This window comes from Equus quagga, chromosome 11 (genome assembly GCF_021613505.1).
Source record: "Equus quagga isolate Etosha38 chromosome 11, UCLA_HA_Equagga_1.0, whole genome shotgun sequence".
Taxonomy (NCBI): domain Eukaryota; kingdom Metazoa; phylum Chordata; class Mammalia; order Perissodactyla; family Equidae; genus Equus; species Equus quagga.
In genome coordinates, this window is record NC_060277.1 from 9,037,679 (window position 1) to 9,062,235 (window position 24,557).

General features: G+C 33.6%; 1 protein-coding gene across 2 annotated transcripts in view; it reads left to right on the top strand.

Annotated features, from left to right (window-relative positions):
- The window catches only part of PTPRK (protein tyrosine phosphatase receptor type K), a 505,438-nt gene that overhangs the window by 465,788 nt on the left and 15,093 nt on the right, over window positions 1–24,557 (top strand). For both annotated transcript variants that reach the window (XM_046675015.1, XM_046675016.1), the window contains exons 15-21: window positions 6,748–6,908; window positions 13,140–13,324; window positions 15,018–15,105; window positions 16,178–16,254; window positions 19,067–19,103; window positions 20,680–20,777; window positions 21,196–21,312. In XM_046675015.1, the coding sequence (XP_046530971.1) occupies window positions 6,748–6,908; window positions 13,140–13,324; window positions 15,018–15,105; window positions 16,178–16,254; window positions 19,067–19,103; window positions 20,680–20,777; window positions 21,196–21,312 (763 nt within the window). The remainder of the gene's footprint in view (window positions 1–6,747; window positions 6,909–13,139; window positions 13,325–15,017; window positions 15,106–16,177; window positions 16,255–19,066; window positions 19,104–20,679; window positions 20,778–21,195; window positions 21,313–24,557) is intronic.

Consider the following 24,557-nt stretch of genomic DNA (forward strand, 5'->3'; position numbering starts at 1 on the left):
ATATATATTTGGAGAGTTAACTGAACTAAACAGTTTAGAGAGTTAACTAAACTTTGCTTCACAATTAAAATTATTCCAGTCACTTCAGATCGGATATGAGAGCATGAAAATGACCTCTGATTATGTCCTCACTCAGTTAGAATTGGGTTAAACTTTCGGTTTTTATTTGTTGCTTATTTGAAAACATTTGTTATTTTAGCCTTCCTTATCCATGGCCCTCTGTTTTATAAATAGCAAAATTTACTGTATAAATAACATAAATTTTCTAAAGTATACCAAAACAATCTACACATGATTTTCTTGTGGGTAAAATGCTGTGACAACTCTGGAAAATTGCATAATGTAACAAATTCTTTTTCTGGTTCATATTTTAAATGGGTGGATCAATGAGCCTCTCTGTTAAAATGTTTACTGTTTGAGTTTTCATAATTATGCTTTAATTGATTGTCTTCTGATAGAAAGTATGGTGGGGCTTTTGTTTCTCTTCTTTACCACTACCTCTGTGACTAGGAAAAGTGGCAGTTGTATAGATAGATAGAGTTACATATTTAGATATATTACCTTCTGATATACAATAACTAAATTATTCAAATCCCTTATCTAAGCAACTTTTTAATGAATTTTAATCATATGCAGTGTGTCACACATGTATGGTGTATGATTTAATCACAAATATGTTTATTATACACACACAAAATCATAGAAATTATAACATTATTGGATAGTATCAAGTTTAAATAAATTTTAGTATGTAATATAGTTTCCCTTTTAATATACAAGTTTATAATAAAAATAAAGGAATAGCAAATTATTTTAGTGTCTTATGATCTTTAGTTTTGTGGGAAATTATTAGGTTTCTCAAGACTTTAATCCCTCACTGGGAATAATATACATAGGTATATTTCTCACGTTAAAAAAAGTTCTGTGTATTTTTGGTGGTGGTGAAAAGAAATGGTTTGGAATTCAATTTAGTAAAATTCTACAGCTGAGGGTATATATATATATATATATATATATATATAAAGTAAGTTTATAGGCTGAGAAAAGGGATATTGCATCTTCCAAAACGCAATGTCATTTTTAATTTAATCACTGTTGAATTATTTCCAAATGTATGCCATTTTTTTCATTGATTATGTATTATATTTTAAATGCACAGCATGAATACATTAATAATTCCAAACATAAATTTGAAATTCTTTCAATACAGTAAATGTTTGTGAATTATAGTCACATACATCTACTGTAGATATATCTTTGTGTATTTATAGTATATGGTTCATATATATATTCACATAATATATGTATGTACCTCTGTATCATTAAGATATAATGACTTGTTTATAGAAATTTAGGTGTCATTCTGCATATATTCTATATTAAACTAATAGATCTTTATGTTTATATATAAAGAAAAGTAGGTAATTTAGTCTACAAGTTCTATACGCAGCTGTTACATCTTTCATGACATTTAGATGGTAATGGATGATATTATGCTTAACTGCATGTTGAAAATACACAATCCATTTAATTTTTCAATTTTTTTGGCAATAAAAGAAATGTCAGCATGTTATTTTTTTCCAAATTATGTATTTTAAATTTTATTTTTCTATTGCATATCTGTTTAATTGCATGGCGAAAGATCTCTAACCAATGCATGAGCAAATTGAAATGCAAACCAAAAGAACATGAATTTTATTTTATTTTATTTTATTTTTTAACGCACATTTTTCTGCTTTATTGAATGTGACAGAGTCACGCTTTTCATTCACCATTGCTTCTCTTTTTCCACTGTCTGTGATTTGCTTGCCAGGAGGAGCTACTATTCTTACTCCTACTACCTGTAAGTAGAAAATGGGTGATATACGACTTTACGTGTGTTAAAGATGCAGTATCCCTTTTCAAAAAAAACAAAAACAAAATGCTTGTGATTTTGGTGACATTTCAAAAGATATGTTTTTCTGGACTCTAAAACTATAAAGTTCACCTCTTAATTTATTTTGTTAATCTTTTTAAAAAGGGATATTGTATATCTGTATGTTCAGCTACTTTTAATTTTTATTTACAATTTTCCATAAGTAGCTTTAGTCTGCAGCCCAAAACATCATTTATTTACTTAAGTCAACCTGTACCTTATCAATATGATACCTCAGTCATTTGGTAAAGTGGAGATAATAGTTGTAACTTACTGATCCCTATCTTTAGGTAACACTTATATTTGACAGACTGACCCAACTGATGTATTCATAGAAGAGCATTGAAAGTGCTTCCCAGTGTGAAAATCAGGTCAGGTCTGGCTGTGATAACGTCTTTCCACATTTCCAGGAATCCAGGATGAGTTGTAACCTCAGAACACCTTTGGTCTGGCCATCTAGGCAATCAGTATGCTCTTGTAAAAATAAATGGACACAATCATAACGTTGCAATGACAAATAAATAAAAATTCTTTTTAGAGAAGAAAAATGAATTTGCTTATTATAACTTAAATAGGACAATGATTTTATAAAACCAAGACCGAAAAAACACCCTGTCAACCTACACAAAACACACATAGGTGTCACATATCTCCTTTTCTCTTCCTAAGTCTTAGCTCATCCTATACTCAGATATGGAATGCTGTTTTGGATAAGGATGGAGAGCATTAACCACTTTAGTTCCCTAGTCATTTTCAGTTTATGACCTCAGATGCCAGGGTATTCATCCAATCCAAAGGACTTTTACAACAAAGTATTCTTGGAGCTTGCTTGATCAATATTTGGTCCACCGAGTTTTAAGCCTTAAGGATTGTGATTAAGTATGTTTGGGGCATATATCTCATAGTATTTATTTCACTGGGTAAATCTAAGCTAGCTTTACAACAGAATTTGATAAGAGTCTCAATGACTGTAATAGAATTCTATCAACATTTTAAATGTTATAAGCATTTGGCTTCTTAAAATCTGCTAAAACAGGCAGGTGTAAACTAACAGTGCTCCTAGCTTATTGTGATGAATCATAATACCCTTGTTAAATCATGTTTGATGAAGCCAAAAGTAATTAACTGTACCATTTCCCACAATGATGGAGCACTTTTCCTCTTTATAGCCCACCCATATATCCACCTGCAGAAGTTTATGCTGTTGGCTGCTTTGATAATGAAAGTCATTTGCACATCTGTCAAACTCAAGTAGTTGCAAAATGAATTGCTTAACTGTCCTGAAGTGCATATTATATATGATGGTTGCTCAGAGCAAGACAAAGCATCAAACCTACAGGAATCAATAAGTATTTAATTACCATTAACCATTGATGTATCTATAATTTTAGAATGGGATTGCTTTTTGGTGGATGGATAACGTTTCTGTATTCTAGACAATGTAGTAGGTTATGATACTGTTATTGCAATACTTAGGGCTGCTGGCATTATCAGTCGTAATTACAAAGAATGTCACAGAGATACGCTTTTAAAAGCTGCTTAAACATGCCTAGTGAAGCTAATCTCAATTAGAGATTTTTTTAAAATAAAAGTAGAGATAAATTAGAATAGAACTTAAAAGAAAACCAGATGCGATCTTTGAACTAACATTCATTGGCATCATCGTAATAACTGTCAGTTCTTGATCAAAAGACTCAACTCTGATGTTAATTTTTTTATTTGTTTTGGAATAAACTGAATTAAAGCCTACCTCACAGGGTTGTTGTGAGGATTAAGATATAAACCAAGCTGATAATGCATGTCTGGCAGATATAACAAAGGTTATATGCCCCCATAATTTGTCAGCTAACAAAGGTTTGTGAATCTGAAAAGTGAAAGGCCTTCATTGCCATGAAATCTTTTACCTGTCATGCATTTGACAAATTCATTACTTCCTATTTCTCCTCAATCATTTCCTTTATATGTATAAATTATATATGTTTTAAACTAAAGCCTCAAAGTTTAAACACATCTTTTCTATTTGCTTTGAACTGCCCATCTTCAAAATTTTAACATAACTTCTAATCCAAATTTCAAGTTGTGTTATTTTTATCGAATTCAATCTCTCACATTTTTGAGGAATGAATTCTTTCTCTCTTCTTGCCCAAGAAACAAAGATTGGAAGTTATTCCTTAAGCTGTTTTAAAATTTTAAAATGGAAAAACATTTGTGCTGTATTCACATTCTTATTCTCAAATTTAAAACAATGAATGTTTAACTCCTAGATGCTTTATATTACAGTACACTTTGTAAAGTGGCAATTAAAAAAAAACAGGTCAGCCACCAGATATAGTATAATAGCTTAGTCCTTGGGACCAGGTCATTCTTCACTGCTTATTAGATAAAGGACCTTGGGCAGGTTATTTAACTTGTCTGAGCCTCAATGAACTCATCTATACAATTAGAATCCTTATGCCTTTTTCAGAAGGTTCATCTGAGAATTAATTGAGTTAACAAAAGAAAAGTGCCAAGCACAAAGCGGGCCTAATTCATCCATTCAACAAGTATTTATTGAATGCCTGCTTTGTGCCAGACACTGCTCTAAGTGCTGAGGGTATACAGATGGTCCGTCCCTTCATGGAACATACAGTGGGGAAAACAATGAAAAGGATACTTGTGATGATATGTGCTGAGTGTTATTCTGGGCAGAGAATATAGTGCTACAAAAACACCGAGCAGGGAAACCTAACCTGGGACAGGTTGCATTGGGATCAGTCGGAGAAGCCTCCCTGATGAGGCGAGACGGAGTGGAAGTGAACAGATAGTAGAGGTACAAGAATGTTGTAGGTCAAAGAACTAATATCCTGTATGACAGCCTAGAGGTAAGTATGAAAAGTGAAAGCTATAGACTAAGATATGACCTGCTAATGTTCACTTTGCCCCGTATACTGTTTCAAAAAATAGGACCACTTGAAAAAAATCAGGAATTTTAACAAAAATATTCAGATTCATGGCTTCTCTTTAAAAGTAATTTAAACATCAGAAGCTCAACACTGGGATCAAATGCCAATAGTCAGGAAGCAGGTTGCCACCTAGACTGCTCTCCGGTTCTCCATAGTACCCTCTACGGTGGTGTCTTACCACTGGCGGCAGCACTCGCTTGTATTAACTGTCTGAAACCTGTAAGATTTTTACAGGGTTTTTACCCCCTAGACTAGAAAAAAAGAGCTAATAGCTCTCTAAGTGAATAGAGCAAGCATTGCTAATAAATGATGGCGGTGGTGGTAGTAGTGGCTGTGATGATGTAGGGGGTAGTGGTAGTGATGGTGGCGGTGATAGAGGTAGTTCTTGTTATACTTCTGTCACTGTTTTCTTATTTACTAGTACTGTCATTATCATCATCATTATTTCAAAAACGAAATTAATGCCATTTCCATCCCTAAAGCTGACTAGCATATTTAGGTGTCAGATCTGCTGTGTTGATATGTTGGATGTGTAGGGTATGTACCCCCTGAGACCAAGTACTAACAATTCTTAGAAAAATATCCTACACAGGAGCAGCCCTCAAATTGCTAGATTAATTTTTTAAGGGAAAAGCCTTTGGACATAAACACAACTATTAAATGAGCCTTTTAAAAGTATTTGTAGTATATTTACTACAGATACTAATGAGAATCAGAAGAATACGTCCTAGCTCACAATCTTGCTGAGAAATGGTATTCTGAAAACAACTAAAGAATATTTCCAAGGCAACAAGGACTACTGCCATAAACTTAGAAACGTAGTCTGGGTACTCCAGGCTTTCAAAATCCCTTTATTTATATCATATATAAATTGCCTTGTTAATGTGATGTAAATGTTTTAGTAGATACCGTCCATGGTTACTGTCCTCGTATGTTTCATGTGTAACGTTCACAAAGAACCAGAATGTATTTCACATCCTTGAAATGTAAGATAAAGACATCAATAGTTGAATAACTCAAAAATGTGACTCTGGTAATTTCCAAATTCCCTAAATCATTTGCCCTGCTGCATTTATAAAACATTTCTGTAGTGGATAGTTTTCCATGTGGTTCTAAAACACATTTTTAGGATTTGAACATTTCCAAAGTTCAAGATTATGATCATATGTATAGTGCCTCTACCTAGTATTTTCCAGGCTTTTCTCAGAGTTATTTTCTTAAACAGTCTATAATTTTCCCATATGTTCATGTGTATATGCTTTATATCTAGCTGTGATTGATTCTATAAGTCTCTTAAGATCAGATTTGGATTAATGTTGTAACAATATAACAATTGCTAAATAAGTTGATGCTACAGATGTTGCATTTTTACTTAGTGGTACAACAGAGAATGAAGAATAAGACATTTCTTTGTCTATTTTAGTTGGATGGCTCTAGTAAAATAAACTTGGAAAAGTAGTCATGTTATTCCCCAGAAGAACTTCTAAAAGTTGATCAATAGAATTAATGACCCAGGAGGAAAACCAAAACTTAGCTTTAGCTTAAGTTTTCTTTGAACAGCCTTACTAGGGAAGTATTTATTTATGGTTTTAATAAAATATAGTTGTATTTTATGATATATTTATTTTAGTGATAAAATATAGGAAATGATGAGAGATTTGGGTTGACAGCTTAAATGTGAAAATATCCATATGGCAAATAAAGTAGTTTTATAGCAACCAAAAATATTGTTTGAATGTCAAACTTAATTCCTACAATTATGATCAGTTCTTAGAGTTTCTGAACGACAACTATATCCTTATCCTTGGGCTCTCCTGAACTGCTTACTGCAGGTGTCAACTCTCCTTCAAGCCTCACACTAAGGTTTCCATTTTGTATTTGCCTTGGCAGCAAACTTGCTAAAAAACGTAAAGATGCTATGGGGAACACCCGGCAGGAGATGACTCATATGGTGAATGCGATGGATCGAAGTTATGCTGATCAGAGCACTATGCATGCCGAAGATCCACTTTCCATCACCTTCATGGACCAACATAACTTTAGTCCAAGATGTAAGTTCTTCATTAAGATTTTAATAAATGATTTTGAAGCTCTTTAAGTCCACTCTGAATTCTACACATTACATTTTGAATAGTGAGACTAAGAGAGAGAGAGAAGAAGCATCTAGAAAAAGAGAGAATATTATGGAATTTACAGGAAGGTTTATTTTCAGTATTGATATTGGATTTAGTTTAACTTCAAATTATATGTTTTATTACTATATCATAAGAGATATTCCAAACATATGCCATTCAGACCAAATGATATGTCATTGCTTTAAGTTAAAAATACTTGATTGCCTACAGAAAATTAGTTCATGTCAGAATTTATTTATAATTATTTTGTCATTTGAGTCTTCCTTTGTGTAAGATAAAGTTCCTTTTGAGATAAGAGGAGACATCATAATTCTTTATGGGAATTATTGGCATGGGTAAAATTATTCTATCAAAATATTCTACCAGAGTCTGGTGAATTTCAGTAATAAAACGTTAACTAGGGGAAAGATCAATCTGCCTGCTGTTAAGTATCTGGTGTGAAACCCAAAAGTTTACTTGAATTGAGGGATTGGCAGGGAATGGTGAAATCCATTCATCCATCCATCCATCTATTCATCCATCTTTCCATCCGTATATACATACATAGAATTCTAATGTTGATCTATGAAGATAAGACTTTTAAAATATGTCCACTGAAGTACTGTCTAATAGATAATTTTAATAATTGCCCCACAATCACTATTACTGTTTATCTTCACATTTCTTATGAACTTTCTATTCTGTTCTACAGTGCTGTGTGTAAGTTACTAAAATTTAAGTTAAATTAACTGACTTTGTTTCTTCAAATTCTTAAATAAAATTGATGCTTAAGGAAGGCAAATCCTGTTCATCCTTGGCCTTGTGTACATTAGAGGCATTCGGCCACATATCCCAGAGGTTTGCTTAACCCACTTTGGAAAACGTGTATAAGGAAAGAAGTAAATAATAGAAGCATTATTTTCTGTACAGATTATAAATATATGTTAGTGATAAGGTTGAAAAATAAAGTATTTGTAGGTTGTATGCATTTATGTCTTTTCAGAAAAGAAAGTCTTTTTCTGAAATGTTCAGCCTGTGAAATTTTTCAGTAATTATTGGCCCTAAATGCAGACCAGCATTTTCCCTGATATGTATCTACACCAAATTAGAAGTTAGAAATTCTGTATGAGTCATTTTGGAATTAAGTTTTAATCATGATAGGGCCTTTTTGATCTATTTTATTTTTATTTCACTATAAGCTAAATGATAGAGAAGAACATAAAATACTATCATTATTGAAAGGAAGTTCTGCTGAAAATTTGATGTACCATCTTTCTAACCACTTGATTTGGTATTTAATCAATTAAGGATTTGAAAGCACTTTTGTTCCCCAAACTTTTCTATCTATTGTCTATGTTAGTACCTTATTAAGAAGCTTAAATCCAGGAGTGTGATAATAAATATTCACTTATGAACTTGGAGAAAGTATTAAATCCATTTCTCACAGTTAACTGAAAAAATTTATTTCAAGTGAGTATGAGATAATTATTTCTCTAAGTACCTTGCACTAATTTTATAATCTTTATAATGTCAAGTTGAATCTTGCTGCCTTTTTGAATTGAATAGATTACTGACCTATAGTTATAGATGTACCTTTCCTGGTGTTTTGAGATAACCCAAGCCAAAAAAGAAAATTTTACCTCTGCAGGGTATAGTAATCAAAGAAAGTTTAATAATTATGTTTCTTGAGAAAGCATAAATCTATTTTAAAGGAAAGAAAGAGTGTAAAATACAACTTTAGGGTAGTACATTCCTTCATGAGCTCTGTTTTCCTACAGTGCCCAAAGATCCGCTTGTGCCGACTGCTGTGTTAGGTGAGGCCCTAATTCTTTATCACCCTTTTTTGCATGGATCATGCCTCCTTGCATGGGTTATAGTTTGTCTACACAGTAATTATTTACAGTGCAGGAAGCAGCTTAATTTTGAAAACGTAGTCATGATCTTATCAAAGAACGCAACTGTGGTCTACCCAATCAGATCTAGCCAATTTCGAATTAGTAAGGTATACTTTTTTAAAGCAACATATTTTTTTAAATTCTTGGTTCTGTTAGATTTGGAGCAAAAGTACAATGGCCCTTAATATATGACTAATGTTTATATATCCACATTCGTAGAATAAACCCAAATGCACACATCTCAGGCCAGTGCTACCTGAATAATTTGTTTATATATAAAAATCTTTATGATGGAAAGTGATTTTCTAAATCCTCCTAGTTTTGTAGCAACTAAAGAACACATTTACACGTAGACATTAGGAATGTGTGCATTTGCTTTAGTTTTGTCTTTATTAAGAATGTATAAATGCAGGTAGTTGCTGTAATATTGATGTGGAGTTTTGCATTCCATATACACCTTACATAGTAAGTGTTATCTTTCAAGAAATTTAGAATAAGCCAAGATTTACCACTATATAACATCAAAGACAGCTGGTATTGCTAGTGATGAATAAGGACTTTTCAGATGTTAAAATTACATTAAATTTTAATCTAACTGTATATTTAAGAGTAAAACCAATTTCATTTCAATTTGCACTCTCGTCCTTGACTAATTATCCACCAATGGTTCAGGACCAGCTTGCTCATGCTCATAAGTTCTGTATCACTTTACCCCAGTGTTGCTAATATTTAAGATTTAATCAAAGAAATATGGAAATATATAAATGTATCTTAGAAGTTCCCAGTTCTTATGTTTTATATTTAAATTTCTTGTGAACATAAAAGTTTAGCTTATGGTTTATGCATGCTTTTGTTATCCATGTATTCAACATTTCATTACATTTTAAAGATATTTTGGAACAATTCAACTAATTCAGTTAAGTAAAATACAACTCTTTTTCACCAAAATAATTATTCAAAGTTATAGTTTTATAATATAAAGAATATGTATTCTAAAAGAATCTGAAAGTCCATGTTCTCTGATTGCACTTTCCTTTTGATGTCCACGCGAATAATGACAGGGACGTGAACTGGGAAATTTGTCCCAAGGGGGTGGCCTGATCAAGAAGGGAGGGAGCGAGGAATCATGATCTTTGGGGAGGCACCAAATCCTCTGAAAATGTCATCATCTGTGGAACGCTGTAGAATGCTGTCTGTCTGTTGAACACTATAGAATGCTGTCAGCATCAAATTAATAAGCAAAATTCAATTAAAATGTTAAAAACTCACTGGAAAAAAATTAGCTGCCCAAATGTTAAAATTTCATTACAGTGATATTCTGAGAACATGTACATTGGGTCCAAGTGCCAGTCCTCCTGTTGACTCACAATATGAACTCATGAAAATACCTTACATCTTTGTTTCCCCATCTGTAAACAGTGTAATAATTTCTACCTTACCTTTTTCACACAGTTTTGTAAAGAGATAATGAGATAATGAGATAATGTATTTGAGTTTTACAAACTATAAAGTTTAGTACTTTATTGCAATAATTTTCCCTGTGAAAAGGGATATTTATGTTTAAGGAAGGCTAGAGTTAACACAATAGAGCCATGAAATCTAGTTGCAGAAACAGTCATTATGCATTTTATTTCATTTGGAAAGTCAAGCTGGTTGGGTTTTATTTTTGTTTTTTAATATTTTTTAAAAGCTAACTCTCTCATTAATCATAGCAAATGTAGAAAAGATTTATTGCATTCTTCATCATTCTTGGAATCATGGTGTTTATAGTTGTTTTGCATCCAATTGATTTTATATTTATAAAGCAATTTTTGAAATCACTTAAGATATTGCTTGATATTAATGTCTACTTACTGATTAAAAGGAGCTTAGAAACTTTTCATATTGATTCATATTTTTGTTTTTTGTGTTTTACTGCTTCATTGGGTTAAAGTCCCTATAACTGGTAAGTGTATTGCAAAGAACTCTAGAAAACCTTTTCGTCAAGGAAATATTCGAAGTTACTATTCTTAAATGTGTAATAAGGATAATGATTAGTACATGTACCCTCACTGCTAGTCACATTATTAGGTGATTTAATAAGATGGAAATGTATTAAGATTAATAATTCATATGTGATTATTTTAAAGACTACTGATCGTTGTACTACTGTATTAAAGCTTAATGCAAAATGAAAGGCACTGTCTATTTTATATTGGGACACAATAATGTAAGATTTGGAATACGGGTGAATTCTGTGTTTCACACTCAGCCTTTTACAATTGTAAATATTCTGCTACTCTAGCAGGTACAGTGTGAGCTCTGGGGCTGCTCCACAGAGCCCTGGCTACCTTATTCCAGCTTAGGTGATTGCGTTTGCTTCTCTGACAATATCTGTTCTCACTTCTCATCCTAAGCTGTGTATTCTGTGATAGTGCCCAGACTAGTGGCTTCTGAATTTAATTTTGCTGGGGAGATGTATATATTCTTTATGTCAGTTTATCGATTGTAATATTTTAGCAAAGGTAGATCAGTTGAATATAGTCTCATAGGAAGAAGAGAAATCTCTCATGCATCATGTTTGCTAGTAAATGTTTGTGTGTAGAAGGGCAGGCAGAACCTGAGTGAAGGGCATACGTTCAGTTGGGTGGTTAGGTCACAGCAGGGTCCATGAGGGCTTTTTTTTTCTTTCTTATTCAGTGTGATATTTTTAGAAGTAAATGCAAAAAAAGGGAAAATGCATTCAGCCTAATAAGAGAAAGTAAAGTAAATGCAATCAAGCTAAATTATAGAAGCACGCAAATCTGATTGTGGGGTTCTTTTTTTTTTTTTTTCCCTTCTCCAGGAAGAAAAAATGTTTATCATGGGGACAACAATTCATTTTTTGCCATATCCTATCTGTAGAGTTGGTGATAGAACAGGCAAATGTACCAGCACTTGAAATATGTTTAACTGTTAATTACATATCGTTCTCTACAGTATGCATTATCATTAAAAGCAAAAGTTCCCCTCAGAGTGTATTTTCTCTTCTGTTAACCAATATGGCAGTATAATGCTTTTCAAAGTAACATCCCTTAAAACATTTGTGTTTTTTTTTTAAAGTGGTAAGTTTAAATGTGATAAATATAAGCATGCTTCTTCTCATTGTAATGATTAGTACTATGGTCATTAAAATAATATTTATTCTTCATAGGTAAAATGTTCTTGTTCTTTTCTTCCTTCTTATGACAGAAAGAGACTTAAAAGTTTGTTTTCATTTTAAGCTAATAACACAGTTGGGATGGGGCCTACACTTAAATGTGGGTGGTGAGAATTCAGTTGATTTTAACTAATTCATTCATTGAAATATTTATTGAGTGACTGCCTTGAGCCAGGCACTAAGAATAAAAAGAAAAATATGACTCCGTATGCTGTAAGCATTCAGAGTTTAGTGAGGAAAATAGACCAGTAAACAAAAGATTAAAATCCAGAGTCAGTGAAATGACATGTAGAACAGGAGGCCATGGGAACAGAAAGCAGGAGCTGGGTAACGCAGCCTGGATGAGCCAGGGAAGAATTCCAGAGGAATTACCTACGGATTTTACCCCAGAGACATACCCTGGTTTCTTTCACACAGTAGCCAGAAGAGTCAAAATAAATTAGCAATAAAAACAACAGCAATAATAATAAACCAAGGCAGCAGAGATTGAGTGTAAATGCACGTCACCTGGCTAGCAGACAGAGCAGCGCCGGGGGGTGATTCTGTAGAATGCCCACAGTTCCCAGTCTGGAGTGTATCATGGTAAGAAACCCAGGTGGTAGGTCACAGTAAGGCCACACGGGTGAGGAGAGGAGCCCTATGCAGATGCGTGGCCTAGATCTGGTCCATGAGGGAGGTTGGGAAATGGGTGGGAAGGAGTTTGACCAATTGAATCAACAACGAAAACACCTCTCCAGTTGACAACTTGATCTTCTGGTCCCACTCTATACTGCTGTGACTGCACATACAAGGAAAAGCAAGAACTTAGCAAAATCTCCGACTTACACTTTTTAAAAGTGGGTCAGATGTCTCTCTATGTCTCACAGCATCTGTTATCTTACTGATATAAACCTAGTGCACTCTGACCTCACACCTTGAGCTGAAGTGAAAGACTTTGTTTCTATGGGGATGCTGCCTTGGACCTATACTGTATTTCTTGCCCTTCTTCCTGTTATCAGAAAGATCTTTAGGTCGTAAAATCTTTTTTGCATAGATATATATTAAACAAGATAACTTTGTCTCTTTTTTAATCTTCTGGAATCTGAAAAATGCCAGATGAGAACCACAGTGCCACGGCGGAGTCCAGTCATCTTCTGGACGTACCTCGCTACCTCTGTGAGGGGACGGAATCCCCTTACCAGACGGGACAGCTGCACCCAGCCATCAGGGTGGCCGACTTGCTGCAGCACATTAATCTCATGAAGACGTCAGACAGCTATGGGTTCAAAGAGGAATATGAGGTGAAGGTTTCAATACTATGCTGAAGTTTATTTCTAACCATGATACTCAGTGGAATTTAACAATTTGTCCTCGCTTTAACCTAACAAGGAATGGAATACTCTGTAGACCCTCTAATCTTGTGTTTATGAGTGTACAATCAAGTGTGTATATGGGGAGAGCCAGTAGACACAGTGAAAGAAAAGGGCACTTCCCAGGGAAATATCTGGGTCCAAATTTGTTTTAAGAATTAAAAAATGTTGGATTCCATAATTTATCTTACTATGTTATTTAAAAATCACTTTGTTAGACCTTATGTTTCCCCACTCAAAAATCCATGGCGAGATACCTTGAGTCCCATTGTATCATAACAGGTTCTATCATTCAAGTGACTTCAGCAGTAGGTACTTGGCTGCCACTTTGCTCATTGACCCTCTGTTGAAAAATGGGGTCAAGCTTTGTGTTCTAAATGTACTGCTGGTCACTCTTTGTTTTATTTTGTGGATGGTTTGTTGAGGGTGGCTGGGAAGAAAACAGAACACCACAAATCCAAGCAACATTAAGCCAAAAGAAGGATGTGTAAAATTCTTCTGACCTTATTTCCCCTTCCTACTCAAGCAAAAATACCAAGATTTAAACCACAAAGGAAGTGATTTAAACTAACGATCCCAATAAACATAACATTAGCAAAAGTGAAAAAGTTCCTTTGCCAACCTTCACTTCCTGAGAAATACCAGTCTGGGGCGTACAAGGAAGCTCCTCCACCGGCATATGTGTACCACTGTACAGGCACATTTAAAGTGAAAGAATCCAGCAATACTCTACTTTGAAACACCATTCAAAATATGTCCAACTTCACGAAGAATCTTCTCAGCTCTACACTTTATTTATAGATTATTTGCATACCCTAGTTTGGGAATAACTAAAATCATCTTTGAATTTTGAAAGTTGATCTCAGATATATGCCGGAAACACTATGCTGTGCTAACAAAATAGTGCAAGGAATTATAATATTCTGCCAGAGATGGTTCTTTGTGTTCATTTCAAGTGTATTCTTGTGTACCTCACTTCAAAGACCGTTGACTCTTTGAAGACCCCATTTCCTGTCTTGAGCAAAGTTTGAGTTTTTCTGCAAAAAGAAATCTATAGCCATATTTTAAATTGCTGCATATGGTAATTAAGCCAATCAACAAATTCATCTGTTCCAAGATTCTTAGAGATGGTGACTCTTTTTAATTTTCATATGGTCCCTTGTCATAGAGATTCAGTCCTTTTCATGATCTTCAAAGAAACTGAAATGTGATGTATTGCACACAATTTAATGAGTAATTATGGGGGAAAACAGGTTTTCTTTTTCCTGTTATAAATGCTAAAGAAAGTATGTTTGAAAGATACTCATTAAAAGTAGTTTTGAAGTTTTTGATGCTCTCTCTACTTCTGTCTCACAAAGTTATAGTGATCTTAAATTTGAAATACTTTCAAGGTCCTTTTTTTCTTTAAAGTGTTTTCTTGCCCTTAACTTGAACTCAGTCCAATCCAAGATGAACAAGTGGGAGTCCAACAAACAGGCTCTGTGGTCTGAAAATGGAATTGTTTACCACTGGAGGACTCCCTTCCTCCCTGAGAAAGTGGCTTTACTATTTTGGTCTTCAGAACAGAGAAAGCTGATTCAAGAAAAGGCATTAAATTCAGTCTGCTTGTTAATTTTTTTTCCAGAGCTTCTTTGAAGGACAGTCAGCCTCTTGGGATGTAGCTAAAAAAGATCAAAACAGAGCGAAAAACCGATACGGAAACATTATAGCATGTAAGTTCTCAGACAATTCTTGGTGAGTGTAAGTATGGTGTGTAGAAGATAAGTAGTAAGTTGCACTTCCTCTCTGTATGGTTTAAAACCTTAAGAGAATCCCAGATGGTGGCACATCTCTTTATAAAGTAATCTATTTAATATTAAAACAGCATTGGCTATTAGCAGTGACTCTGAAATTGTCATCATCCTCATTAATTAAATTGACTCAGACTCTTCACCCTGTGGAGATGAAATTCTGTTTGATTTTATGTTTGCACATAAATGCATGAGGGTATTATTAAACAGCTCAGAATATCAGGATAATGAAAAAAAAAGATCTTTTCAGTGATGAATAGCTCTAAGACTTCCGGGAAACGTATTCAAGGTGGGAGTGTGTTTCTTTTCACATAACTTTATTCCTTCCTTGGAGCCAGTGTCTGAATTCCAGTTGCTCCTTGTTATTTATCATTAGGGACTTCCTCCTCATTAAGTCTTCAAGATGTATACATGGGACAAATAAATTGATTATCATATGAAACCACGGAAGCAGTAAGGAAAGTAACATAGTTTAGCTTGTCACTAGCTACTGATATACTTAGAACACTCTATTCTCAATTTAAATTATTTTAGGGTATCTTATGAATTCATTAAAATTTAACCTTGACTCTCGGGAAATAGAAAGGTTTCACATTCACTCCCTAGTTCTGTGGCTCTTTTGCTGTAAAATGCAGGCAAAAAGGATCCCACCCATTTAAAATCATGCCTAAGAAGCAAAATTAGGAGTTAAGGCAAGTTCAGTTCTTTAGACAAGTCCATGACTCAAATGATGATTTATCAGACATTGTCATTTCCCCTAAAAGCTTCCTAACTATGACGATGCTAGTCATTGAAGCTTTATTAACAGAATATTATATTGTAATAAGTAATAAGCTCATTAAGGTTCTTACGTTTCTTCAAATGAGTGATGTTTAAGAAAATCTTGATAGTATATTATGAATAAGCTCTTACCAACCATTGAATTATTTTAAGTCTCTAAGTGTCATCAGGGGGGATATTTAATAGCTTTTATTTTATTATTTAAAAATTTTAGATGATCACTCCAGAGTAATTTTGCAACCTGTTGAGGATGATCCTTCTTCAGATTACATTAATGCCAACTATATAGATGTAAGTATCTTGATAGTTCAGTAAGTCCAATTTGTTGGCTTATACATGCGAATCTTTTTGCTTGTTATTACCTATAAAGTAATTGCTAGTTTTTTAAAATAAAGAACAAACTGTACACTTTTCCTTGTTCTACGTCCTAGTACTTACTGACGTTGTTGTGCTTTCTTTCACACCTGACTTTGGTTTGGGCTGTAGATTTGGCTGTACAGGGATGTAAGTACCACTATATGTAAATAACAGCACCCTATTATAAATATTTATTGTAACTAGTCTTAATTACAGTTATTACTAATGCTTACTACTAGTTATCTCTGCATGCTTCACCTAACTAGTCTCATGCAGTACATCTATGTTCATTTTTTCGTAACTCCTTTACATGTGTAAAGATCTCTTTTACTTCCTTCCTTTTCTATGTTGAGACAGACAGGACCATTTTTAGCTTTTGACAAGTTCTTATGTAGTCGAGTTTTATTTGTTGATGATTTCTGTTTCTGGCTTTTATTCTTACCCTTCCCCAAACACATGTGAGAAGCTGGATAGTATGATGTGTATTAGTGTTTCTGAAATTTTACTTTTTACCTTTCACTTCTGATGTTAAAAATGGGTGGAGAGACTATTTTGTGGTGTGTGGTATTGGTTTGTAAAGTATTAAAATTACTTAGGCAAAATAATTACTAAATTACATTTGTAAAATACACATATCACACATATATATCGAATCATACAGATCAAAAAGTTTGGTTTTTTTAATCATATATTCAACTATTAAATTTTGGTTACAAACATATCTACATGTAGATTCTTTATTTAGTGGAAAGTTATTATCAGATAGAAGATAAAATATTGTTAAGGAGGCAATATGTTATGTATACATATAAGAAGGACAGGCTCTTTGTTCATACTTCCTGGTTGAAAATCACACTGGAAATCTTGGGAATGTTACTTCATCTCTCTGTGCCTCAATTTCCTCATCTTTACAGGGGGATAATAATAATAGTACTAACCTCATTACTTTGTTGTGAGAATTAAATGAAATAATGCATGTTGAGCATTTAGCACAATGCCTAGCACATATTAAGCACTCATTAAACATCAGCCATATTTTTTTAATAATTCAAACCTAGGTGTGCTAAAATTTATCAATTTAAAATATGCATTAATTGTAAGGTAAATGGTAGAAGCATCAAAAATTGCAGCATATATGTAGACATTTATATATATCAAACATGAAAACTAGGACCCAACTTTTTCCAATTTCCGTAAACAGGGAAATAACTTTCATCACATTTATTAAGTTCATGGTTTACAGTTATTTAGTGAGTTGTCTTCATTTATATATTTGAATTAATGAATATTATTAAGTGTAGACTCTGAGTATATTGGTTAAATTTCTGATCATCGTTTTACTCTCATCAGTATTTTAAATTTATCAGACATCTCAATATGGAAAACTAAGCTAATGGTCTACTCTTTAGAATAAAATAACCAACAGTTATCTGATAAATTTGCACTTGTTCTTACTTGTTTAGTTGAACCTTGGTTTCCTGCCAAAACATACACACTGGATCCCTGTAATAATACTACATTACGGTTCCTACGCTGAGGCTGTGTTCTAAATAAGACTGTGTCGCTATCCAGTCTTCCTGTTAAGACCCCAGTGTGTTTTGGCTGATTACTAACAATTTCATAGTTTTCCCTCTCCCATTAGTTTATTATACTTAGAAGACATCTTCTGCAATTGGTAAATTTTTCATGAAGAACAGGAGATGAAATGCTTATAAAGCTTAGAAAAGATTTCTTCATAAAACATTGTGCTATGTTGGTATATTAAGAAATGGAAAGCTTCCAAATTGGCAGCATTGTAATCCTCAACCTATTAAGTTTAGATTGGGGATCTCAGTTTACATGCATATATGTCTATTGAGTTGCCTGCACCAGAATGTGGACAAATTGTACCACAGGCTTTTACTAAAGCACTTTGATAAATACGAAGCAAATTCAAAGCTTAACCCTATTAGACCATTAACATTTTTGCTATTTATGATCTGTTGGAATTCAAACCAATTGAGAGCAACTAACAGCTTATCAGGAATAATCTCTTTATTGAAACTATATTAAATGTTGAACGACATAGAACTCTTGGCACACTAAAAAAAGAGAGAAAAAGTTCTAAACTTTTTGTTCAGGATAAGAGGCATTTTATAAAACTCTTCTTTCCCTATATATGTGTGTACCTATAATTATGTGTGTGTAAATTATCAGCGCACACAAAATAGTTTTGACAGATTCCTGAACATATTATAGTAGGAGAATATTCTCTAAAATATCTCGGCAGGACTTTGACTTCATGCACACATGCATTGTCCAGCTCTAACATTGGAATGTTCTGTTATTTTTTTATGGTTCTAATATGTCGTTGTCCATTTGTAATGCAGTGTGTTGTACTTTTGGATGATAAAATGAGAATTAATATTTTTGAACACAATTTTGCCAGGAATGAATGACTAAAGATTAACATGAAGGCATAAACATGTTAGTGAAACCAAACAAAATCTATGAGGTTATTCCCTAGCAAACAAAACAATTATGCAATATATATTGTAATCAGAGCCCTTAAAATATTTAATTTTTGTTTTATGTTTACCTTTCAGATAACTTAGGTTTGAGAAGTGAACTATGAGTTCACTACTCATTTCTGGACTTTTTACTATAACTTAATCTTAACAGGTGGTTGTCTTCATCTTTTTATGCCTTCATTCATTTCTTTCTGATACCGATGTAAAATAATAACCAATCTGTTGTCCTATTTTAGGGCTACCAGAGACCAAGCCACTACATTGCAACTCAAGGTAAAACTTCGCCTTTTTAAACAATATTGAGCAATCAGACTTGCTTATTCATCCATATGGTGTTTTTTACAATTTTATCTGACCTCACTGAAAGAAAGATCAGCTCCTCTGAGTAGCGTTGCTCGTTATTCATTTGTAGAATACAAATTGTTTATCTATGTAAAACGTATAGAAGTTAAAGCTTGATTATTTTTTAATTAAAAGTAAAAGAGAAGCTGCTGATAAGTGATTTGGTTCTTGGTGTTATGATGGCCCAGAGCACTAGCCAATCGTGCTGGAGAGAGGAATTACTTATTTTTGACGAAAGCCAGAGAGGTCCCATCTTATGTAAGTTGCCTGCTTTCTTGTAAGGTAGTCTGTCGGCTGAGACTGTAATGGTACCCAGACCGGTATTGTTATAATGAGATGTGAGACTGTCTTCCAGCAATTTTTTTACAAGTCAACACTGAGACAAATAATGGTCTAAAGAGAACTTAGTCAAGTTCATTCTTCTTGGAAAATAAGAAAGTTGGGAAATCTTGTTACAGTGACACACTGGGGAATAGAAGTATCCTAAAACACCTTTAGTTATTGCTCCAAATTGACCACTGGCCATCACAAGAGACCCCTCCCATCTGTTTTATAAAAGAGGAAAGTAAAACAAAAGCTATGTTTCCTCTTTTGACAGAGGTCATTTTCTAAGCATTTTCACATACCTTTGGATTAATTGAGTTTAATTGCAAACTCTTTAAACTTAGAAAGATCATCCATGGTGAACAATATTCTAGTTTTTTTATGGTACTGAGTATAACCCAGTGGATGCTTTTGCAATTTGGAGGTGATAATATAATAAAGTAAGGGTAGGATGTGTCCTTATATGTGTAGATTTTTCTTTATTAACCCCTAAACATGCACTGTTTGTAAATGATGTGGGTATATTTAATTGGTAATATTGCTGTTTGGTTGATGGTAGTATAAGACTTCCTATCGGGGCCAGCCCCGTGGCACAGCGGTTAAGTATGCACGTTCTGCTTCAGCGGCCTGGGGTTCGCCAGTTCGGATCCCGGGTACAGACATGGCACCGCTTGGCACGCCACACTGTGGCAGGTGTCCCACATATAAAGTAGAGGAAGATGGGCACGGATGTTAGCTCAGGGCCAGTCTTCCTTAACAAAAAGAGGAGGATTGGCAGCAGTTAGCTCAGGGCTAATCCTCCAAAAAAAAAAAAGACTCCCTATTTTTCACATATATCTGTATCTTATATATATATATATAAGATGCATTAAACTAACTCAGTGACAGATATAAATACCTTAGAAACTAGTGGTACTTCCTTTTGAATTGGGAAGTATAGAAGGCAAATTGAAAAAAAAACCCAAAATTTGTATATACCTATAGTTCTTCCTATAGTGTGAATTTATTTAGATATGAATTGAATTTAAGCATTTTCAGTGACATTTTGTGTTAGACATTTAATTTTCTTTTTTGGTTTATTTAGTTTACTCTGCTTTCACTCTTTTCTATGCTTCTTACTACTTACTTATTCAAACAACAAAATTTATCTGATTATATAATATTCAAATTAATTTCTTCATAGGCCCAGTTCATGAAACAGTATATGATTTCTGGAGAATGATCTGGCAAGAACAGTCTGCCTGCATTGTGATGGTTACAAATTTAGTTGAGGTTGGCCGGGTAAGTGAAAAAAAGATTCTTTTTGTCATAAAACATGAGTATAAGTTGAGTAGCAAAATATAACATGCTTAAAATAGAATATCATTTAATTCTTTAAATAAAATTCATAGGCACAGCATTTCAAATGAGTGCTCCCACGTGGACCTTCGATGATTGAGAAATTATTTGATTTCTTGTTGAGTGATAAACTAACCTTTGATTTTATACTAGAATCTACTTACATTATCAGGCTTATATATTTTTATGGGAGAATACAAAATTTTTCTATTTATCATGTAACAGATTCTTTTTTCTCATTTACAGATTCTTTTTAGCTGTATTTTAACTGTGACTTGAAGAGTTATCACTGAAATTAGGTCATCTTGGTTAAGGTATATTCTATATTCACGTCCGCCTGTATGCTCTTTTTGTCATTTAGGTTAAGTGCTATAAGTATTGGCCTGACGATACTGAAGTTTATGGTGACTTCAAAGTAACTTGTGTAGAAATGGAACCACTCGCTGAATATGTCGTTAGGACATTCACCCTGGAAAGGGTAAGTACCTTAAAGTTCTGTTTAAAAATATGTGTATTGAAAGTGTTTTTTCTCTTAAAGTCCTTGTCAAAGTTTGTTTTGATGATGCTATAAAATCCATTCATGCGTTCCACAAATATTTATTTGAGAGTATACCATGTGCCAGGCATGTTTCTAAACCTTGGGACACATATTAAATCCATAAATAATTTCTATTTTGAAAGACAGTCTAGAATCATGTAAAAATCATAAAACTAGAAAATCAGAGAAAAATTAGTAGAACAAAAGAAAAATTAAATAGAAAATAGAAACAAATAAAAAAGAATAAATTAGATCAAAAAGCTAGTTCCTTGAAAAGATCAATAAAATAAACCACTGCCAGTTCTAAATGAGGAACAATAAAACAAAATATGCAATATTAGAAAACACAACAGGGATGTAACTACAGTTATACTTGCTATTGGGAAAGTTATAAAAAGATCATGTGTAAATTTGGAGATGTAGATTTTAGTCAAAATACACTCATATTCTAACAAATAATAATTCTCAAAATTTGACCCAAGGAGAGTTAGAAATCTGAACAGATGATAGAAGAAAATAGAATGTTAAAATTTACCATTAAAATTGCACTGTGGTTTTATAGTTGAGGTTTCTCTAACCTTTAAGGAATGGCTAAAGCCTATGTTAGTCAAACTATGTAGGCCATAGAAAACCGTGAAAACCAATGAAATACATTTTAAAAGTTAGCCTAACTGTAATAACAGAACCAGATAAGGATAGCACTCTCTCAAGCTCTTCTCTCTGTGTCTCCCTTTTTTTTGAATTTTCTCCCTCCACCCCGTCTCTCACTTAATCAAGTGTGCACACACACACATTATAGACCAACTGCATTCAAGAAAATGCTTGAAAACATTTCAAAATAAAAGATTGAAAATGTGAGCCTAGCAGTGAATTAAGAAAACATCACATGATCTATAGTAATTGTTTTTTTAAGAATGTATGAATATTAGAACTGTGGTAGCAAATCTGGCAGGATATTTCATTATGTCAGTACATTAAAGGAGCAAAACCATATATTTTATTAATAGATATTGTAATGCACTTAATTTTATTTAAATGACATTTATAGTAATACTCTAATTATATTAGGGAAATAAGGAGACTCCCTAAACATGACAAAGGAGATTCAACAGTAGCTAGTATAGCACACATGTTAAGGAGTGAAAACCAAAAGGCGTGCTGTTACAGTTGGAATGTGCACATGTTAAGGAGTGAAAACCAAAAGGCGTGCTGTTACAGTCGGAATGCGACGTGGATAATCATTCTCACTCGTATTCAACATTTTTGGAAACTCTATCAAATGAATAAGACAACAAAAGGAAAAAATTACATAACTATCAGCAAAGACAAAATTATTTTAAGATGAAATGACTTATACCAAGAAAACTAGAGATAGTATTTTTTAAATGGAACTAATAATCATTTATTTAAGTGACTAATTCAAGATAAATATTCATAAATCATAGCTTTTCTTTATGTTAGCAATAAACAGAAGTAGACATTTAAAATTCTCTGTAACAATAATAAAAATTCTGAAGTATCTTGGAATCTACTTAACAAGAAAGATACAAGTCCTAAGTGAATAAAACCACAATAAGTGTATCAAAGGACATAAGATAAGATGTGAATAAATGGAGACATGTGCTGTGCCCCGGAATGGGAATACTTGATATTAATACTACTTTATGGATTAATGCAATGTTAAATGGAACATGATTGGGTTTTTAACTTGTTTTCTTGTTATTTAGAACTGGAGAAGAGTGTCATGGGGGTTTTTTGGGGTTTTGTTTTGTTTTTTTGGTGAGGAAGATTGGCCCTGAGCTAACATCTGTAGCCAGTCTTCCTCTTTTTTTGCTTCAGGACAAGTGGCCTTGAACTAACATCTGTGCCTGTCTTCCTCTATTTTGTATGTGGGACCCACTGCCACAGCTTGGCTTGATGAGTGGTGTGTATGTCCGTGCCCGGGATCCAAACCTGCAAACCTTGGGCTGCCAAAGCAGAGCATGTGAACTTAACCACTATGCTGCTGGGCCAGCCCCAAAGAATGATTTTTTTTTTTTTTTTTTTTGAAAAACCACATATTTGAAAATTACTCAGGAAAATTTAAATAGGAAGAATGATAAGGGAACATGTGCTGCCAGATATTAGAATTTACTAAAAAGAGCAAGGCTCTCAGAGCAGCTCCAGTAAAAGGATTAGTGTAAAGGAAGTGAAATAATGTCTAAAATCAGGTCTTAGAACAATTTATGACCTTCCTCACTAGAGTTGACTTGAAAACTGGTAAAATAAAAAGTGACTTTTCCTTTTATGTGATTCCATGATGATGTTTATCATTGTCACTGTTATAATTATTTGTTGAGCCCTGCTTTGTGTAGAGTACTGTGCTAGGAACTGGAACTAAAATGAGTAATAAGATATGATCAGTGGCTTCCAAGGTTTTGGTGATATTGGTCCATATAGGATAGAATCTAAAGAGTAACTTTCTCAATTTGGTTCATTCCATACGATTTTTCTGCCTTTCCTGATTGAGCAGGTGAGATTGAGATTTCACAGATAGCTCACCGTAGAGTTGGAATCATATAGATTATAGTGGAGGGTTCTTTTTGCTACAAATATGGATTCTTCAAAATAAATTCTGTAGCATTTCATCTGTGCTCTCCAAGCTGTGCTACCACAATCCACAGGCTTCTTTAACAAAAAGAAAGGAAAAAGCTTTGAAATGTGCATTTAAAGAGTTCTCTTTAATTAACTCAATAGGAGAGGGTCACAATAATGGATGCTTCTCCTCTTTCATTTTGTATTTCTGATACTATAAATAATACTCTGTGTGCTGAATTATTTCAGAGTTAAGAAAAATAGTTTGCCCAAAGAACAGTTTAGCTGTCTGTATATTGTTACAAACCAATCTGGAGTAGCAGTGTCCTGGAAAATCCCTACAAGCTATGTTTCAAAACCATTTTCAACATGGGTGAGCAAGGAACTGAAATCTCTTTGTGAGATGAGAAGCTAGAAAGTTGCTTCTGTATGCCACTGGAGAACTCAGTGCATTGGGTCAGTAGGGCAGCATTTGAGCTTTCCCATTTCTTCCTTTTCCCCTAATAATTTTATGTGTTGTCATTCCCAGTAAGGAACAAACTGTCAAAGCACATAAAATTTATCCAGACTTACAGAACTGAGCAAGGCTTCTAAGTTTCTTTCTTTGCCAG